The 15,544-nt window shown below is 42.0% G+C and overlaps 1 protein-coding gene across 1 annotated transcript in view; it reads left to right on the plus strand.

Annotated features, from left to right (window-relative positions):
- ANO2 (anoctamin 2) overlaps nucleotides 1–15,544 on the plus strand; it is a gene marked incomplete at its 3' end in the record, with an annotated part of 170,124 nt that continues 154,580 nt past the window's right edge. Inside the window, exon 1 of the mRNA XM_079543930.1 lies at nucleotides 1–369. Within this exon, the coding sequence (XP_079400056.1) occupies nucleotides 34–369 (336 nt within the window). The 5' untranslated portion in view covers nucleotides 1–33. The remainder of the gene's footprint in view (nucleotides 370–15,544) is intronic.

The following is a 15,544-nucleotide window of genomic DNA, read 5'->3' on the forward strand; positions in this document are numbered from 1 at the left end:
AACAATTACCTGGACGGGACCCAAAGAGAGGCCATGGACTCCATGAGTGGCATGCACTTCAGTGATAGCAACAGAAAGGTTGATTATGTTTTAGTCTACCACTACCGGAAACGCCTCACCCAGCACAGTCCTGGGGCTGGATCACCTGGACCAATACACAGGGCAGCCTCCATAGCCATTGTTTCAAATGGAGAGACCAAGAAGGGCGGCCTCAATCTGCAGCAAGACAATGGCCAGCATACCCCTCAGGTGGCCCAAGTGATTGAGCTGGACCCACTGGACACCCTGGAGGAGGAAAAACGACTGCAGAGGGAAGAGTATGAATGCAATCTCGTGGCAGCTGGACTGGAGATCGAGAAGGACATTGAGGTAAGAGGGAGAAAATTGTGTATCCTGAATGGCACTGGGTGCACGATGGGTAATGGCCATCATGTTGCGTAAGATGGACATGCAGGAAGCATAAACAATGGCAAGCAGAAGCCTGGCTGTGACCCTGCATCAGAGCCAAGCCTATCTCTATACCTTCTCTGGTTTAATGATAACCAATAGGAGAATCATGTATTACACATACTGTTCCTGAGGTATCTCATAGTCATTTAAGAAGCTAATCATAAACCTTGTCACTGCTGATCACTGCTGAACATCCTAGAATTTAAAGCTGTTGCTGTAACCCCAAATTAGGAATCATCAGAAATAAATTACATGAACTATTTTATACATGCCTGTCAATGTTTTACAGGCTGCTTTGGCCCAGTTCCATGACTAGTGGGGTGGGGGGACCCATGCCCCAGGAAAGGGAAAAGGGGGAAAAAGGGTAGAGAGATGGGCCTAAAAACATAACAGCAGCAGCAATCTGAGGAGAAAAAAAACCTAATTCACTAAATAAGATATCAGAATGCAAGACAACACACCATAATACAATATAATACAATTGAAGCTACTAAATCAAATAAAATGAGAATGTCCGAAAAACTGAGGCTCTCACTCTAATGCTGAGGTGAGACACCTAGTCAGGCCAAGCAGAAGAGAAAAGAGAGGGTGTTTCATGATATGTGAACAGTTTTATCTCTCCTTCTGAATGGAAAATGGAAACAGAACAACACAAAGTCCTCTGGAGTATGTAGTGTATAGTTCTTCTCTTCTGAAAATGAGGTACCCAGAACTATCCATGATCCATGGAACTGGAGCATTAACTCTTTAATTCCCAATGCACTACATGATGTTATGATGTAGAATACCGATAACAAAAGCCACAAAACTATGACATTCGACTCCTTATTCCACATCACTACATCATGCTTAATATGTACAAACAAACAAATATTATGTAAGTAACAAACAATAAACACATGTACACACTCATATATATACATATATTTACATGAAATTGCAGATTGTATGCACCCAACATCAAATTCCCTTGTGGTACACACTGAATGTTCCCATTTTTCTGCATCACCCACCAAGTAGACCCAGGTCCCTGAGTAAACAGAAGCTTGAGAGACCCAAACTGCTTTCTCCAACATGCTTTTTACATGTACTACAGGGACTTATCTCCCTTTACAGTCTGCAGGGAGCTGGATTAGGCAGGGCCATCACAATTGATAGATCCTTGAGTGTTGACCAACCAGGTGGCTTCTCCCTCTGCTTAAATATTCCACCACCCACTGCTTTTAACATAGTTTTTAACAATCCATTGCATCACTTGATTTTACCAGAAGCTGGTAAATGATAGGGGATATGATAAATCCACTCAATGCCATGCTCTTTGGCCCAAGTATTTACAAGAGAATTTTTGTAATGAGTCCCATTGTCTGACTCAATTCTTTCTGAAGCGCCATGTCGCCTCAGAACTTGTTTCTAGAGAGCGAGTATGGTGTTTTGGGTGATAACATGGGATACTGCATGCTTCAAGCTACCCAGTGGTTGCCTTCACCATGGTAAGCACATAACATTTACCATCTCAGGTTTGTGGCAAGGTGATACAATCAGCCTGTCATGGCTCCCCATATTTATACTTTCGCCATGGCCCTTCCCCCTAGAGAAGTTTCATCCTCTTGGCTTGTTTAATTGCCACATGTGTTTCACAGTCATTAATAATCTGTGAAATTATAAATAACTGTGTTAAGTCCACCTCTTGATCTCTAGCCCACTAATATGTTGTATCTCTTCCTTGGTGCCCATACTCTTTATTTAGGCAGAAATGTCTTTCCACAGTTCAGCAGCCCAAATACATCTACCACTTCACTGACAGTTGTTTTGTTCCTACTGCTGTAACCACCCACATACAGCATTTGCTACCATCCATGAGTCAGTGTAAAGATAAAGCATTGGTCACCTCTCCTGTTCACCAACATCTAAGGCCAGTTGGACAGCCTTTACCTCTGCAAATTGTCTTGATTCTCCTTTTCCTTCAGTGGCCTCTGCAACTTGTGTAGGGCTCCAAACAGCAGCTTTCCATCTGTGATGCTTCCCCACAATAGACATGATCCATCTGTAAACGGGGCATATTTCTTTTCATTCTCTGGTAGTTCATTGTATACTGGGGCCTCTTTGGCACACAGCACTTCTGCTGGTGATGTTTCAAACTTTTTACCCTTAGGCCAGTCAGTGATCACCTCTAGGATTCCTGAATGACTGAGGTTCCCAATTTGAGCTCATCACATAATCAGTGCAATCCATTTACTCCAAATGGCATCAGTAGCATTGTGGGTGGAGGGAACAGTCCTTTAAACATGCAGTTTAGCACATGCAGTTGAGGTGCTAGAAGGAGATGCATTTCATTACTGATTACTTCAGAAGCAGCTTAAACCCCATCATATGTGGCTAAAATCTCCTTTTCAGTTGGAGCATAGCACTTTTCAGACCTCCTGTACGCTCGACTCCAGAATCCAAGGGGTGGGCCCCGGGTTTTTCCTGAGATTCCAAGTGGGACCTTTCTCTCCAGCAGTAGTGTAGAGGATGTTCTTTACATCCTGTCCCTTCTGTAGTGGCCCCATGGCCATGGCTCAGGCTATCTCTTGTTTAATTTGGTCAAAAGCCTGATGCTGCTCAGGACCCCACATAAAATTATACTTCTTCCACATCACTAATCAACCCACGGCAAATGGTTGGACTATATTTCCACCCCTGACGCAAACAGTTCCAGGTATATTGAATGCCCCTCCAGGTAAAAGCCAATTGTGGCCTACATTCTGTGGCTGAAGGAATGGAGAAAAAGGCATTAGCGATGTCAGTGGTGGCATACCACTTGGTGGCTTTTGACTCCAATTCATACTGGAGTTCTAGCACATCTAGCACAGCAGCACTCGGTGGTGGTGTGACTTGATTCAGGTCACAGTAGTCCACTGTCAGCCTCCATTCCCTACTGGCTTTACACAGTGACCATATGGGGCTGTTAGTAGATGAGTGAGTTTTGCTTATCACTGCCTGACTCTCTAGCTGACAAATCAACTTATGAATGGGAAGCAAGGAATCCCTGTTAGTGTGGTACTGCCATCTGTGTACCATTTTTATAGCAATTGGTACCTGTTGCTCTTTCACTCATAGCAACTTGACAGATCTTCTGATAGGCCAGGTAAAACAGACAGCTGATTAACACTGTCTGTATCTACAGGAGCTATTCCAAAGCACCCATGGATACCCCTTGTGATCCTTAAAATGTTCCCTTCTGTAGTAATCAATACCAAGTATGCAGGGAGCTCCTGGGCCAGTCATAATAGGATGCTGTTGCTGATCTTCACCAGTAAGGCTTATTTCCACCTCCAACAAAATCAACTCTTGGGAATCCCCTGTCACCCCAGAAATATAAATTGATTTTGTCTCTTCATAACTCGATGGCATTAGAGTGCACTGTGCACCAGTGTCTGCCAGTGCCTTATATTTCTGTGGTTTTGATATTCCAGGCCATCGAATCCACACAGTCCAATACACTCTGTTGTCCTTTCCCATCTGGCTAGGGGCAGAACTCCTGTATTTGTTACCTCTATCGTTTTTCTTGTGAGAAGAAGTGTATCATTATCCTGTGAGCCATGAATCAGGGTCCTCATGGCTTTTTGCTATGTCCCACAGCAACTGGAACAATCACCTTTTCGGAGGAGTTCATCTGGGCGTTCATCTGTCTTGTGATTCTTTTTCCTGAGCTTGAAGTGCAGGAGTGGGTTTTTAGAGTCACTTCTTCATATCTTTTCCATGGTCATGTAGGTAACACTACAAGACAATATGTGACACAGTCTTACTGTTGTCACTTCCTCAAGCAGGATGTCCTCTTTTAATAGGTGAGATGTTGTATGACACAAGTTGGAAGGAAACTAATTTGATCAGCCCCTCCAGTAGGCGGTTTTGATAATCTTGATCCCTATCAGGTGTCTCTGATGCCACCATCAAGTTTCATCAGTTCCATCATATTAAAGCACAGTAGACAGTCCATCATACCTTTTTGATTATTCTCTACTCTGTCCAGTCTTTCAGTTACTTTTGAAATGGTTGAAATGCAAGCTCATATAGGGGTTAAATGTAACTCAGAGTCATGAAGTCTATTAATCAGTTCATTTAAAAAATAAGGGGTCTTCTTTCCCTCTGCCATAGAAGTAACCAGGTGACAATGGGTTCATATGGGTGGCGTGAAGAGTCTTTTCTCAAACCTTGAATTTCTGTCTTTTTCAGAGGTCGAGTAGTAATGGTGATCATGTCTTCCTCACCTCCCACTCTTTCAGGACTTGCTCTTGCCCTCCTGGGCATTGGTGACCATGATCCTATTGGGGGTTCCTCTCTCTGGATCTCTTAGATCTCCAAGCCACTCCTCTTGTCTTCTTTCCTCCTCTTCTCTTACAGTGTCTTATACTTTCTCCTCTTCCTCTTTCTTCCATTCTAAATAAGGTGATAAGATGATCATTTTCTATCCTGTTACAGGGGCAACTGACATCAATTCTGGTGCCTCCTGTGATTGATCAAGTTGATCATTTTCAGTGCTCTTTCTCTCCAGCTCAGCTTAGAGTCTGTCTTGTTAGGTTAGGAAGATGTCTTGTTCAGCTAGAAGGGTGTCTCATTGAGATTGAAGTTTTATTTGTTCAGTTTGGAGACTGTTTAATTTGGATTGGAGGGTGTCTTGTTTGGCTTGAAGACTGTCAAGCTTGGATTGGAAGGTGTCTTGCTTGGTTTGGAGGGCATCTTGTTCAGATTGGAGGGTATCTCATTCGAAATGGAGACAGTTGAGTTTGTATTGAAGGGAGTCTCACTTGGTTTGGAGAGTGTCTCATTTGGATTGCAAGCTGTCTTGTTCATTTTGACGGGTGTCTCATTCAGGTTGGAGATCTCTTCTCTCAGGTTGGAGATTCTCTATCTTGGACTGGAGATTCTCTCAGATTGGAGAATTTTCTTCGCAGTGTGGAGACTCTCTTGCTCAGTCTAGAGATTCTGTTTCTCGTCCAGAATACTCTCTTTCTGAACCTGGAGATCCTCTCTCTCGGCTCGGAGACAATCTCATTCGGTTTGGAGACTGTTTCTCAACTAGGAGACTCTCTTTCTAGTCATGAAGATTTTCTCTCTTGGTTTGGACTCTCTCCTGGAGACTCTCCCTTTCTGTTCAGAGACTCTTTCTTTCGGCTCAGAGACTCTCCCTTTCAGTTGGGGGACCCTCTTGCTCTATTTCGGAAACTCTCTCCCTCTCTGGGATAGTATTGAATAAGGCCCGATAAGCATAAGCCAGGCCCCAAATACTTTGTGCCTCCTCAGATCTTCCTGAGCTGCAATATTCCTGTCTCAAATATCTGCTTAGGCTCTTAGGATCTTGCAGGTGTTCAGGAGTAAAGTTCCATGATAGTGGGATGTCCATCTCTCTAAAGTCTCTCCCAAGTCCCTCCACACTCACTGCCATTCAGTATTCTCTGGCTTTGGGGAAGGCTTCCTCAAAATATGGTAAGTATAGACACTGAGTGAAATGATGAAGTGTACATTCAGGGAGATTAATGACATGATCAGATGAGCATTCAAAAAATGCATAAAGGGTTCAAAGGAGAGAATGGGAAACTGTTAAAAAAATGCAAGTTCTGTAGAATTAGCAACTCCCTCTGGAGTTGTATGCCACATTGTATGCATATACCAGGTAGTATACTTCCATTAGTGTTTTCACAGAATCACAGAATCACAGAATTGTAGGGGTTGGAAGGGACCTACAGAGATCATCAAGTCCAACCCCCCTGCCAAAGCAGGTTCCCTACACCAGGCTGCACAGGTAGGCATCCAGGCAGGTCTTGAACATCTCCAGAGAAGGAGACTCCACGACCTCCTTGGGCAATTGATTCTGTATACTTATATACTTACATTGAAGAACAGTTTTACAAGACAAAGCTTTTCTTTTTTTTTTTTTTTTGCTTTTGTTTTTGCTTTTTTTTTTTTTTTTGCTTTTTTTTTTTTTTTTTAAACAAAGAAGCAAGCTAGCAGCACCCAAAATGTTTACAAATATCCCAGAATATTGGCAGTCTTCCTGGACTTCAAGGCCTTGCTTTCAGTACAGCTACCTGCAGTCCTGATAAGCTTTCTAATGAAGCTCTCCGAGAGCAGAGACAGATTTGTTCTAAAAGCCAAAAAGTGGCCTGTGCCCACATGTCAGTGATTTATGGGCTGATTCAGCCCAATTTCATGACTGGTGGAGTGGGGGGAACCATGGACCTAATTATTTAATCAATTAAGCAATATATGTCTAGTTTTCAAATTCCTTATAATTTTCTACCACTTTTTACTGTTGTTCTCTCCAAAGAGAAACTTTGTTCTGCCTTGTAATATAACATTCTCATTTGTTTTGTTTTGTTTTAAATTCAGTTATTATTTTGCATGTACAAGTAAAGTGCACAATGAAGGCAAAGAACCTGAAGGTGTGTTCCAAATTTTTCCCCATCTAACATGGCATCGAGTACATAGAATGATCCACAAGGGTCCACAACTAACAGACCCAGTTTAAGGAGCTCTTTAGTTGGTTAATCTCTTCAAACCAAAGTCCAGTATAGCCTGTGCTCAGAAAAACAGTATAATTACCATAACTTAGTGCTGTGTGGAATTGACATTTGGTAGAAGAGTAGAACAGAAGAGGAAGCTCCCTATTCAGATCAGCTGACAGCAGGTTAGCAGCAAGGAACTACTGTTTTGCATACTTTGTATGAGTGAAAATAATATTTCTGTATGTGACTGATCCATTTGGTATTATGAAGGTAAAGGAAGATAAAGGAAATCTTGTGTTGACTCTTGTGTATGTCTGCAGAATCAACTAGCTTCTATTTTACAGTACTGTATTAGTGACCCCACCTGCAAATACTTAATGCTAATCTGCAGTGTTAAGCATTTGCAGGATTTTCTTCTTCTCCTTCAGAAGTAAAACACAGTTAAAATCACAGTAAAAATATTTTTCCAATATACTTGTGTCAGAATCCAAAGTCTTTGGTTCATCTTCATAAATTTAAGAGGAAAAGTCAACAGGTAACATTTATCCTTGCAAGTTAGCTGCCAAAGATATGAGAATCACCTCCAAGTAAACACTATTTAACAGGCAGTGACACAGGTCAACCTCTGCATTAGATATGTAAAAAATAGTATAATGATAAGGTCACCTAAAGGCCACCTCAAGGCCACCTCGAATATTCCACTTCAGTTCTCAGGAATGACAATAAATACTATTGACACTGCAGGAAGTTCTGAGGTTTGATTTTCCTTTTCCCTTCCCTTCCCCTTCCCTTTTCCCTTCCCCTCCCTTAATGACTGCAAAGTAAAATGTACTTTATTCAGTCTGTATTAGGCATTGCAAAAGTATAGCACGAATAGAACGAAAAAACACTAACTTAGCATTCTGACAAAGTGCATCATTTTCAAGCACAGGGGAAATGAAACATAGTTTTCTAAATGGCTTTTACAAGATGAGAACATCTTTTAACACGAGAACATGACAACAGTTTTAAAATCAAGTATAGATTACCCTTCAAGAAGCTTATCTAACTAGAATTTTTGAGCTAGTGTATTCAAAATATCTCATTAAATGATGCTGGCTACATCACAGTTCAAGCCAAGGAAGTCCTTGAGAAGGTACTCAATGTATCAGCTTATGTAGCACTATTGACTAGAGTAGTGCTGATGGTGTTTAGATTTTTCTACTTAGTATTCCAACACATGTTTTTAAGGCTTCATTTAAAAAAACAAAAAACAAAAACAAAACAAACAAAAAAAAAAAAACCACAGAAAAAATCTTCAAAATATTTAACCATAAAATCCAAAATCCCACCTGGGCTAAAATAAAAATTATAGTGCTGCAGTTGTTTTGTCCCACTAAGATACTCTCTCTCTGGCACATGGCTTTTATCTTTTGCCTCCTGTCAGTGGTGGAAGACAATAGTAACCAAAATCACATCATGGTAAATTATAGTCCAAGTAGAGCATGCTTCTGTTGAGTAGTCCCACCTGTGTTTCTGCATTGCAAGTTGTTTTCTTGGGTCTGTTACATTATTGATTACCGTAGTTATGTCATAATGTAATTTATTTTAGTGCCAATATCTTTCAGTGGGAAAAGTGGAATTTAACTGTCCAATACTTTTATTTCAATAGATCGTTTTTTCCTTGACAAAATATTTTTCAGTACAAAACATTTCGGATTTTAATTATAGTGGTATTTCTTAATTTGGATATAATTAGAAAAATGATACCATTTTACATATTTTTTCAATGTGATTTGCAGGTAATTCCAAGAAAAGCCCTTAGCATCTATGAAGAATCTTGCAGGCACTTAATACAAATATTCAAGTTATTTCAGAACATGCCTTCATCTGAAGTGCAGAGGGAAGCTTAGCAATAAGATACATTAATTTTAAGAAAGTAGAAAAAGTTGATGACTCTAGGATGTTTATTCATATTAATGAATGCTTTATGAAGCCAAGAAAGTAACATGCAGAGTGGTGTAATATTGGAAGAAGAGTGGGGTCCTTTGTGGCCTAAGTACTTGGACTTTTCGTTCACTCTCTCTTCATCTCTCTCACTCTGAACAAGAGAATGGCAATACTTAGGGGGAACACTTCATATCCCCATTACATAAATATTTGATGGGTATTTTTCAACTTCTCTTGTTACTTAAGCATTACTTAGAGAAAACATGTTTAGTTCTTCTATGGGGCTGAAATGTAATACACAGCTATTATAGAATTGATTTTGAACAGATGCAAGGTCTGCAGCGATAGTGAAATAGAGATGAGGAGAGGTTGAAGGAACTGGGCTTGTTTAGCTTGGACAGAGAAGGCTCCAGGGAGACCTGATTGTGGCCTTACAGTACATGAAGGGAGCATATAAACAGGAGGGGGAATGGCTGTTTACAAGGGTAGATAGCGATAGAACAAGGGGGATGGTTTTAATCAGACAGGAGAGATTTAGGTTAGATATTAGGAGGACGCTTTTCACTCAGAGGGTGGTGATGCACTGAAACAAGTTGCCCAGAGAGGGTGTGAATGCTCCACCCCCAGAGACATTCAAGGCCGGGTTGAAGGTGGCTCTGGGCAACCTGGTCTAGTGGTTGACAATTCTGCATGTGGTAGGGAGCTTGAAACTAGGTAATCATTGTGGTCTTTTCAACACAGGCCATTCTATCATTACGTGATTCCATGATGAAAATAGTGTCAAAATGATTATCTGCTTAAGGAGAAATTTTATTTCAGTTTTAGAGAGGATTTTGGAGTAGCTTCATGGGTGTTGGATGTGGTTCAAATACTGTTAAAATAATGATTGATGGTAACAGTTGTCTAGGTTGACTGTTTTGTGAAAGTTGAGAAACTTGCATTATGAGTCCTGTTTTTTAATTACTGTGTTGTCATCTAAATAGACTACTGGGCAGACAGAATTACTCCATGTATTTTAATTAACATCCAGACACTTAACGCTGAGCTCCTAGTTACTTTAGTCAAAATGGCTTCCAAAGGTCTTAGATAAAATCGAAGGGATACTTTGAAGTGAGTTTATACACTATCAGTTATGTTTCTGGAGCTCTTGGGCCAGAAGTAACAAATCTTGCAAATTATCTATGGTTTCAGAAAAAGAGGCATTAAAATCTAGAATTTCAGATGATAGTAGATTTGAACTGTACAATTTGGTGATATTTACAATGAAAGTTGAGCAAGGAACATCCCTATTTTACCCACATTTACCTTTATAGAATTGCCTGGTAAAAATGGCAATAGCCTCCCAAGATTACGATCCCTTTTTTTCTAAGTGTACTGTGCTGAGTTCTGCCACCTGCTGGAGAAGCTATTTCTATTTTCTGCAAACTACTATAGAGATAAGAAGACAGCAGACATGGTTCATTTTTCTCCACTGGAACACAGCAGGGAAGAATGTGACAGCTGTGGGGAAAGGTATGAAAACTAACAGAATCAGCTTGGTTTGTTCACAGGTTGACCCACGAAAAGATTTTTAAATTGTTGGTAGTCTTGTTTGTAGCAGAAATTTTAATCTATAAATTAAATCTGTGGAGACAACTGGAAGAGCAATGCAGAAGCCCTGAGGGATGCAGCTCGTCACCAATTATACTGCAGTCACCAAAGAGCCCCTGGAGGAAATCTGGAGGCTGAAATGGTGATAATTTCTGCAAACTGTTTAGACTAGTGTAGACTGAATAGCTGTTTCACAGAAGTAATGTAGTTAAATATAAGATAGTTTGGGGATTTGGGTCCTACGATTTGCTGCTTTTCTGACCTTTTAAGGGATGGAAACCATACTGCTGCTTATTGGGGTGAGGAAGAAACTTACAGTTTCTGGATGAAGACTCCTCTAGTGGCTCCTCCTGCTGCCTGGTGTGTCTCAACTTGTTCTTTGGCAGAAAAAGAAATCCTCAATTTGGGAGATTTGGTAGTAGGGAGAATGGGACTTCACTATCCTCAGACAACTGCCTGTTTTGTCTGTAGTAACAAGCAGCCCTATAAGAATTTCTGCTACCAAGTAAGCAATCGCTTCCATATGCTTGCTGACTGAGTATGTATCATCTGAACTCTTATTAATTGGAGACATTCTTCTTAGTCTTGTTTTCATACCTTATGTGAAGGAAACAAAAGAGATCTTATGCAACTCCTTTCCAATAGACATTGGAAATTTGTGTGGGAGTGGATACAGCACTGCAGGGAACTGTTCCCTGGTTTTAATATGTTGCTATTATAAATATATTCATTAATATAAATTAATATCATTGTGTATTTTAAGTTGTTGCTATACAAGACAAAGATGAGAAGGTGACTGTACTTCATTCAGAGTTTTTGTTCTGTATGAAAGCAAATTAAAAGGCAGTCTAAGTCTGAAAATTCTGTGTCTCATTGACCAGAACAGCTAGAAGGGCAGCAAGAAGGAACAAATTTATTTTCACATGGAATCACAAGGTTGGAAAGAACCTATAAGATCATCTAGTCCAACTATCCTCCTACCACCATTACTACCCACAAGCTACTAAACCTTATCTCGTAGCTCCTCTTCTAGACACCTCTTGAACACTGCCAAGGATGGTGACTCCACCACCTCCCTGGGCAGGCCATTCCAGTGCCTGACCACTCTCTGAGAGAAAAAGATTTTCCTTATGTCTAATCTAAATCTCCCCTGGTGCAACTTGTGGCCATTTCCTCAAGTTCTATTTGTTGTCTGGGAGAAGAAGCTGAACCTCTCCTCATCACAGCCTTTCTTCAGGAAGTTGTAGAGTGCAATGAGGTCTCCCTTGAGCCTCCTCTTCTGCAGACTGAACAATCCCGGCTCCCTCAGCCTCTCCTCATAAGACTTGTGTTCCAGACCTCTCACCAGATTTGTTGCCCTCCTCTGGACACATTCCAGGGCCCTGATGTCTTTCTTGTAGTGAGGGGCCCAAAACTGAACGCAGTACTCAAGGAGTGGCCTCACCAGTGCTGAGTACAGGGGGATGATCACCTCCCTGCTCCTGCTGGCTACACTATTTCTAATGCAGGCCATCATGGCTCTTGGCCACCTGAGCACACTGTCGGCTCATGTTTAGCCGAGCATCAACCAACACCTCCAGGTCCCTTTCCTCTTCACAGTCATCCCCACTCAGCCCCAGGCCTATATCGCTGCATAGGGTTATTGTGGCCAAAGTGCAGGACCAGGCACTGGGCCTTCCTGAACCTCATCCCAGTGATCCAGCCTATCCAGATCCCTCTGAAGGGCCTACTCTCAGGCAGACCGACACTACCTCCCATCTTGGTGTCATCTGCAAACTTACTGAGTGTATACTCAGTTCCCACATCTAGGTCATCAATATTATTGTATTTATAATTATAATTATATTGTATATATATTATATTATATATGTATTAATTATATATTATTATATTATATATATTATATATATTATAATTATAATTATATTTCCTGATTTATGTTGGAAATATAATATGGCTCAAAGGAAGCAGTCCAAGAGGTTTCTAGAGCATGTGGAAAATAGCTTCTTTACACAGCTGGTACGAGAGCCTACCAGGGATGGTGCCCTGCTTGACCTGCTCTTTGCTGACAGAGAAGGACTGGTAGGTAATGCGAAGGTTGGAGACTGTCTAGGGCAGAGCGACTATCAATACCGTAAGGCAAGCCATAGGGGGAGAAGACCGGTGTGGATGAGCCGGAAATTACTGTCAAGACTCAGGAAGAAAAAGAGAGTCTATATCCTCTGGAAGAAGGGACAGGCTATTAGGAGAGATTACAAGGAAGTTGCTAAGGTAAGCAGGGAGGAAGTCTGGAAGGTGAAAGCCCATCTTGAACTTAGATTGGCCACTGCAGTAAAGGAGAATAAGAAATCCTTTTACGAATATATCAATGGCAAGAGAAGAATCAAGGATAATCTCTATCCTTTAATTGATGCAGTGAAATTGATGGAGGGGAATGTGATCATGGATGACAAGGAGAAGGCTGAGGTCCTCAATGCCTTCTTTATATCTGCCTTTAATAATCAGACCAGTTATTTTCAGGGCACTTTGTGCCCTGATCTGGATATCCGGGCTGATACGCAGAATGTCCCCCCGGAGATTGAGATGGAGACCGTTAGGGAGCTCCTCCTCCATTTGGGCAGTCACAAGTCTATGGGACTGGACGGGCTTCATCCTAGGGTGCTGAGGGAGTTGGCGGGGGTGATTGCTAAGCCGCTCCGGCTATCTACCAGTGCTCCTGGTTGACTAGAGAGGTTCCAGAGGATTGGAGGCTTGCTGATGTGACTGCCATCTACAAGAAGGGCCGTAAGGAGGATCCGGGAAACTACAGGCCTGTCAGCCTGACATCAGTGCCAGGGAAGGTCTTGGAACAAATACTCCTGGGAGAGATCACATGGCTTGTGTGTGATGTGCACGGGATCAGGCCCAACCAGCATGGCAGGTCATGTTTGACCAACTTCATCTCTTTTTACGACTGAGTGACCAGACTGGTAGATGAGGGAAAGGCTGTTGATGTAGTCAACCTAGACTTCAGCAAAGCCTTTGACATGGTCTCTCACACTATCCTTTTGAGGAAAATGGCTGCCAGTGGCTTGGACAGTTTTACCCTCCGTTGGATAAGGAACTGGCTGGAGGGCCGTGCTCAACAGGTGGTGGTCAATGGAGTTAAGTCTAGCTGGCGACCTGTTTCAAGTGGTGTCCCCCAGGGGTCGGTGCTGGGGCCCATCCTGTTTAATATCTTCACTGATGACTTAGATGAAGGGATTGAGTGTGCCCTGAGTAAGTTTGCAGATGACACCAAGCTCGGAGGTGGTGTCGATCTGCCTGAGGGTAGGGAGGCCCTGCAGAGGGATCTGGAGAAGCTGGATCGCTGGGCCGAGGTGAATGGGATGAGGTTTAACAAGGCCAAGTGTCGGGTCCTGCACTTTGGCCACAACAACCCCATGCAGTGCTATAGGCTGCATGGTTGGATGACTGTGAAGAGGAAAGGGACCTGGGGGTGTTGGTTGATGCTCGGTTGAGCATGCGCTGACAGTGTGCCCAGGTGGCCAAGAGGGCCAACAGCATCCTGGCCTGCATTAGAAATAGTGTGGCCAGCTGGAGCATGATGGTAATAGTCCCCTGCACTCAGCACTGGTGAGGCTGCACCTCAATTACTGTGTTCAGTTTTGGGCCCCTCACTACAAGAAAGACATTGAGGCCCTGGAGCGTGTCCAGAGAAGGGTAATGAAACTGGTTTGGAGCACAAGCTTTATGAGGAGCGGCTGAGGGAGCTAGGATTGTTTAGTCTGGAGAAGAGGAGGCTCAGGGGAGACCTCATTGCACTCTACGACTTCCTGAAGGGAGGTTGTGGTGCAAAAGGGTCTGGCCTCTTCTCCCAGGCAAATAGTAGGACCTGAGGAAATGGCCAGAAGTTGTTCCAGAGGAGGTTTAGGTTGAACATTAGGAGAAAGTTTTTCTCTCAGAGAGTGGTCAGGCACTGGAATGGCCTGCCCCAGGGAGGTGGTGGAGTCACCGTCCCTGTCAGTGTTCAAGAGACGCCTGGATGAGGAGCTACGAGACATGGTTTAGTAGCTTGTGGTACTGGGAATGGGACGGTGGTTGGACTAGATGATCTTGCAGGTCATTTCCAACCTTGCGATTCTGTGATTCTATGATTCTATGAATAAAAACGTTAAACAAGGTGGGCCCCAGTACTGACAAATTGGACTTTTCTGTTTCATCTGAGCTACTGCCCGCCCGCATTTCTCTTCCTGTGCAGAATCCTTGGAGGGGTTGCGGGTATAGAGGCTGCCTGGTCCCCAGTGCCCCTGGCTCACGAAGAAGTGGTGGCTGATGGGTTAGTGCCAGTGGGCTCTGTGATGACGGCCATGTTGCTTCCCCTACAGCATGTCTGCTCCAGCGGTGCCAAGTGCATTCCTGCCACCAGCCGTGCTCTCTGCTCTATCCTTCACACTCCTGACAGTACACAACCCACAGCCTATTTTGTTTATGTTGGTGGAGAAAAATAGGAAATAATATCATTTTTTCTGTGAGACAAAAAAATTTCAATCAATATGCCTGTGCGTATACTACATGTACAGAATACATGTATATAGATAAATATAAACTTATCTAGTGAACAACATATATATCACAGTTCATAATATTATAGTATATAGTATATATATTTATGTATGATTGTATTTTTTTTCATTCTGTAACATATCACATATCACAGTACACAAAATGTAAATTGTAAATTGTAATGTATTAAAATATATATAAAATATTTAATATCTAAAATACAGCAGTATTTATGATATATATACTCCAATCTGACACTTCTGAAGTGCTAGCTCTAACAACTGTTATTTTCCTCTAATCCCTTCCAAATGAGTGAAAAGCATAGGATTTCAGATTCTATGGTTACGATATTTCTTGAAATCAGACTGTAGACTCTGCTCCCACTAAAACTAGTCATAGTATGTGAAGAACTACTTATCTTTTATAATTTTAAATTCTAGTACAGTTTCTAAAAGTCATATTCAGTTTTTCTGAATTTGTGTGTGATTTTTTATATAATTTTCTTTCTCATTTGCTGTTGTTCTCACTTTTTTGCAAATGACTTT

This window comes from Tetrao urogallus, assembly GCF_951394365.1.
Source record: "Tetrao urogallus genome assembly, chromosome: 1".
In the NCBI taxonomy this organism is placed as follows: Eukaryota; Metazoa; Chordata; class Aves; order Galliformes; family Phasianidae; genus Tetrao; species Tetrao urogallus.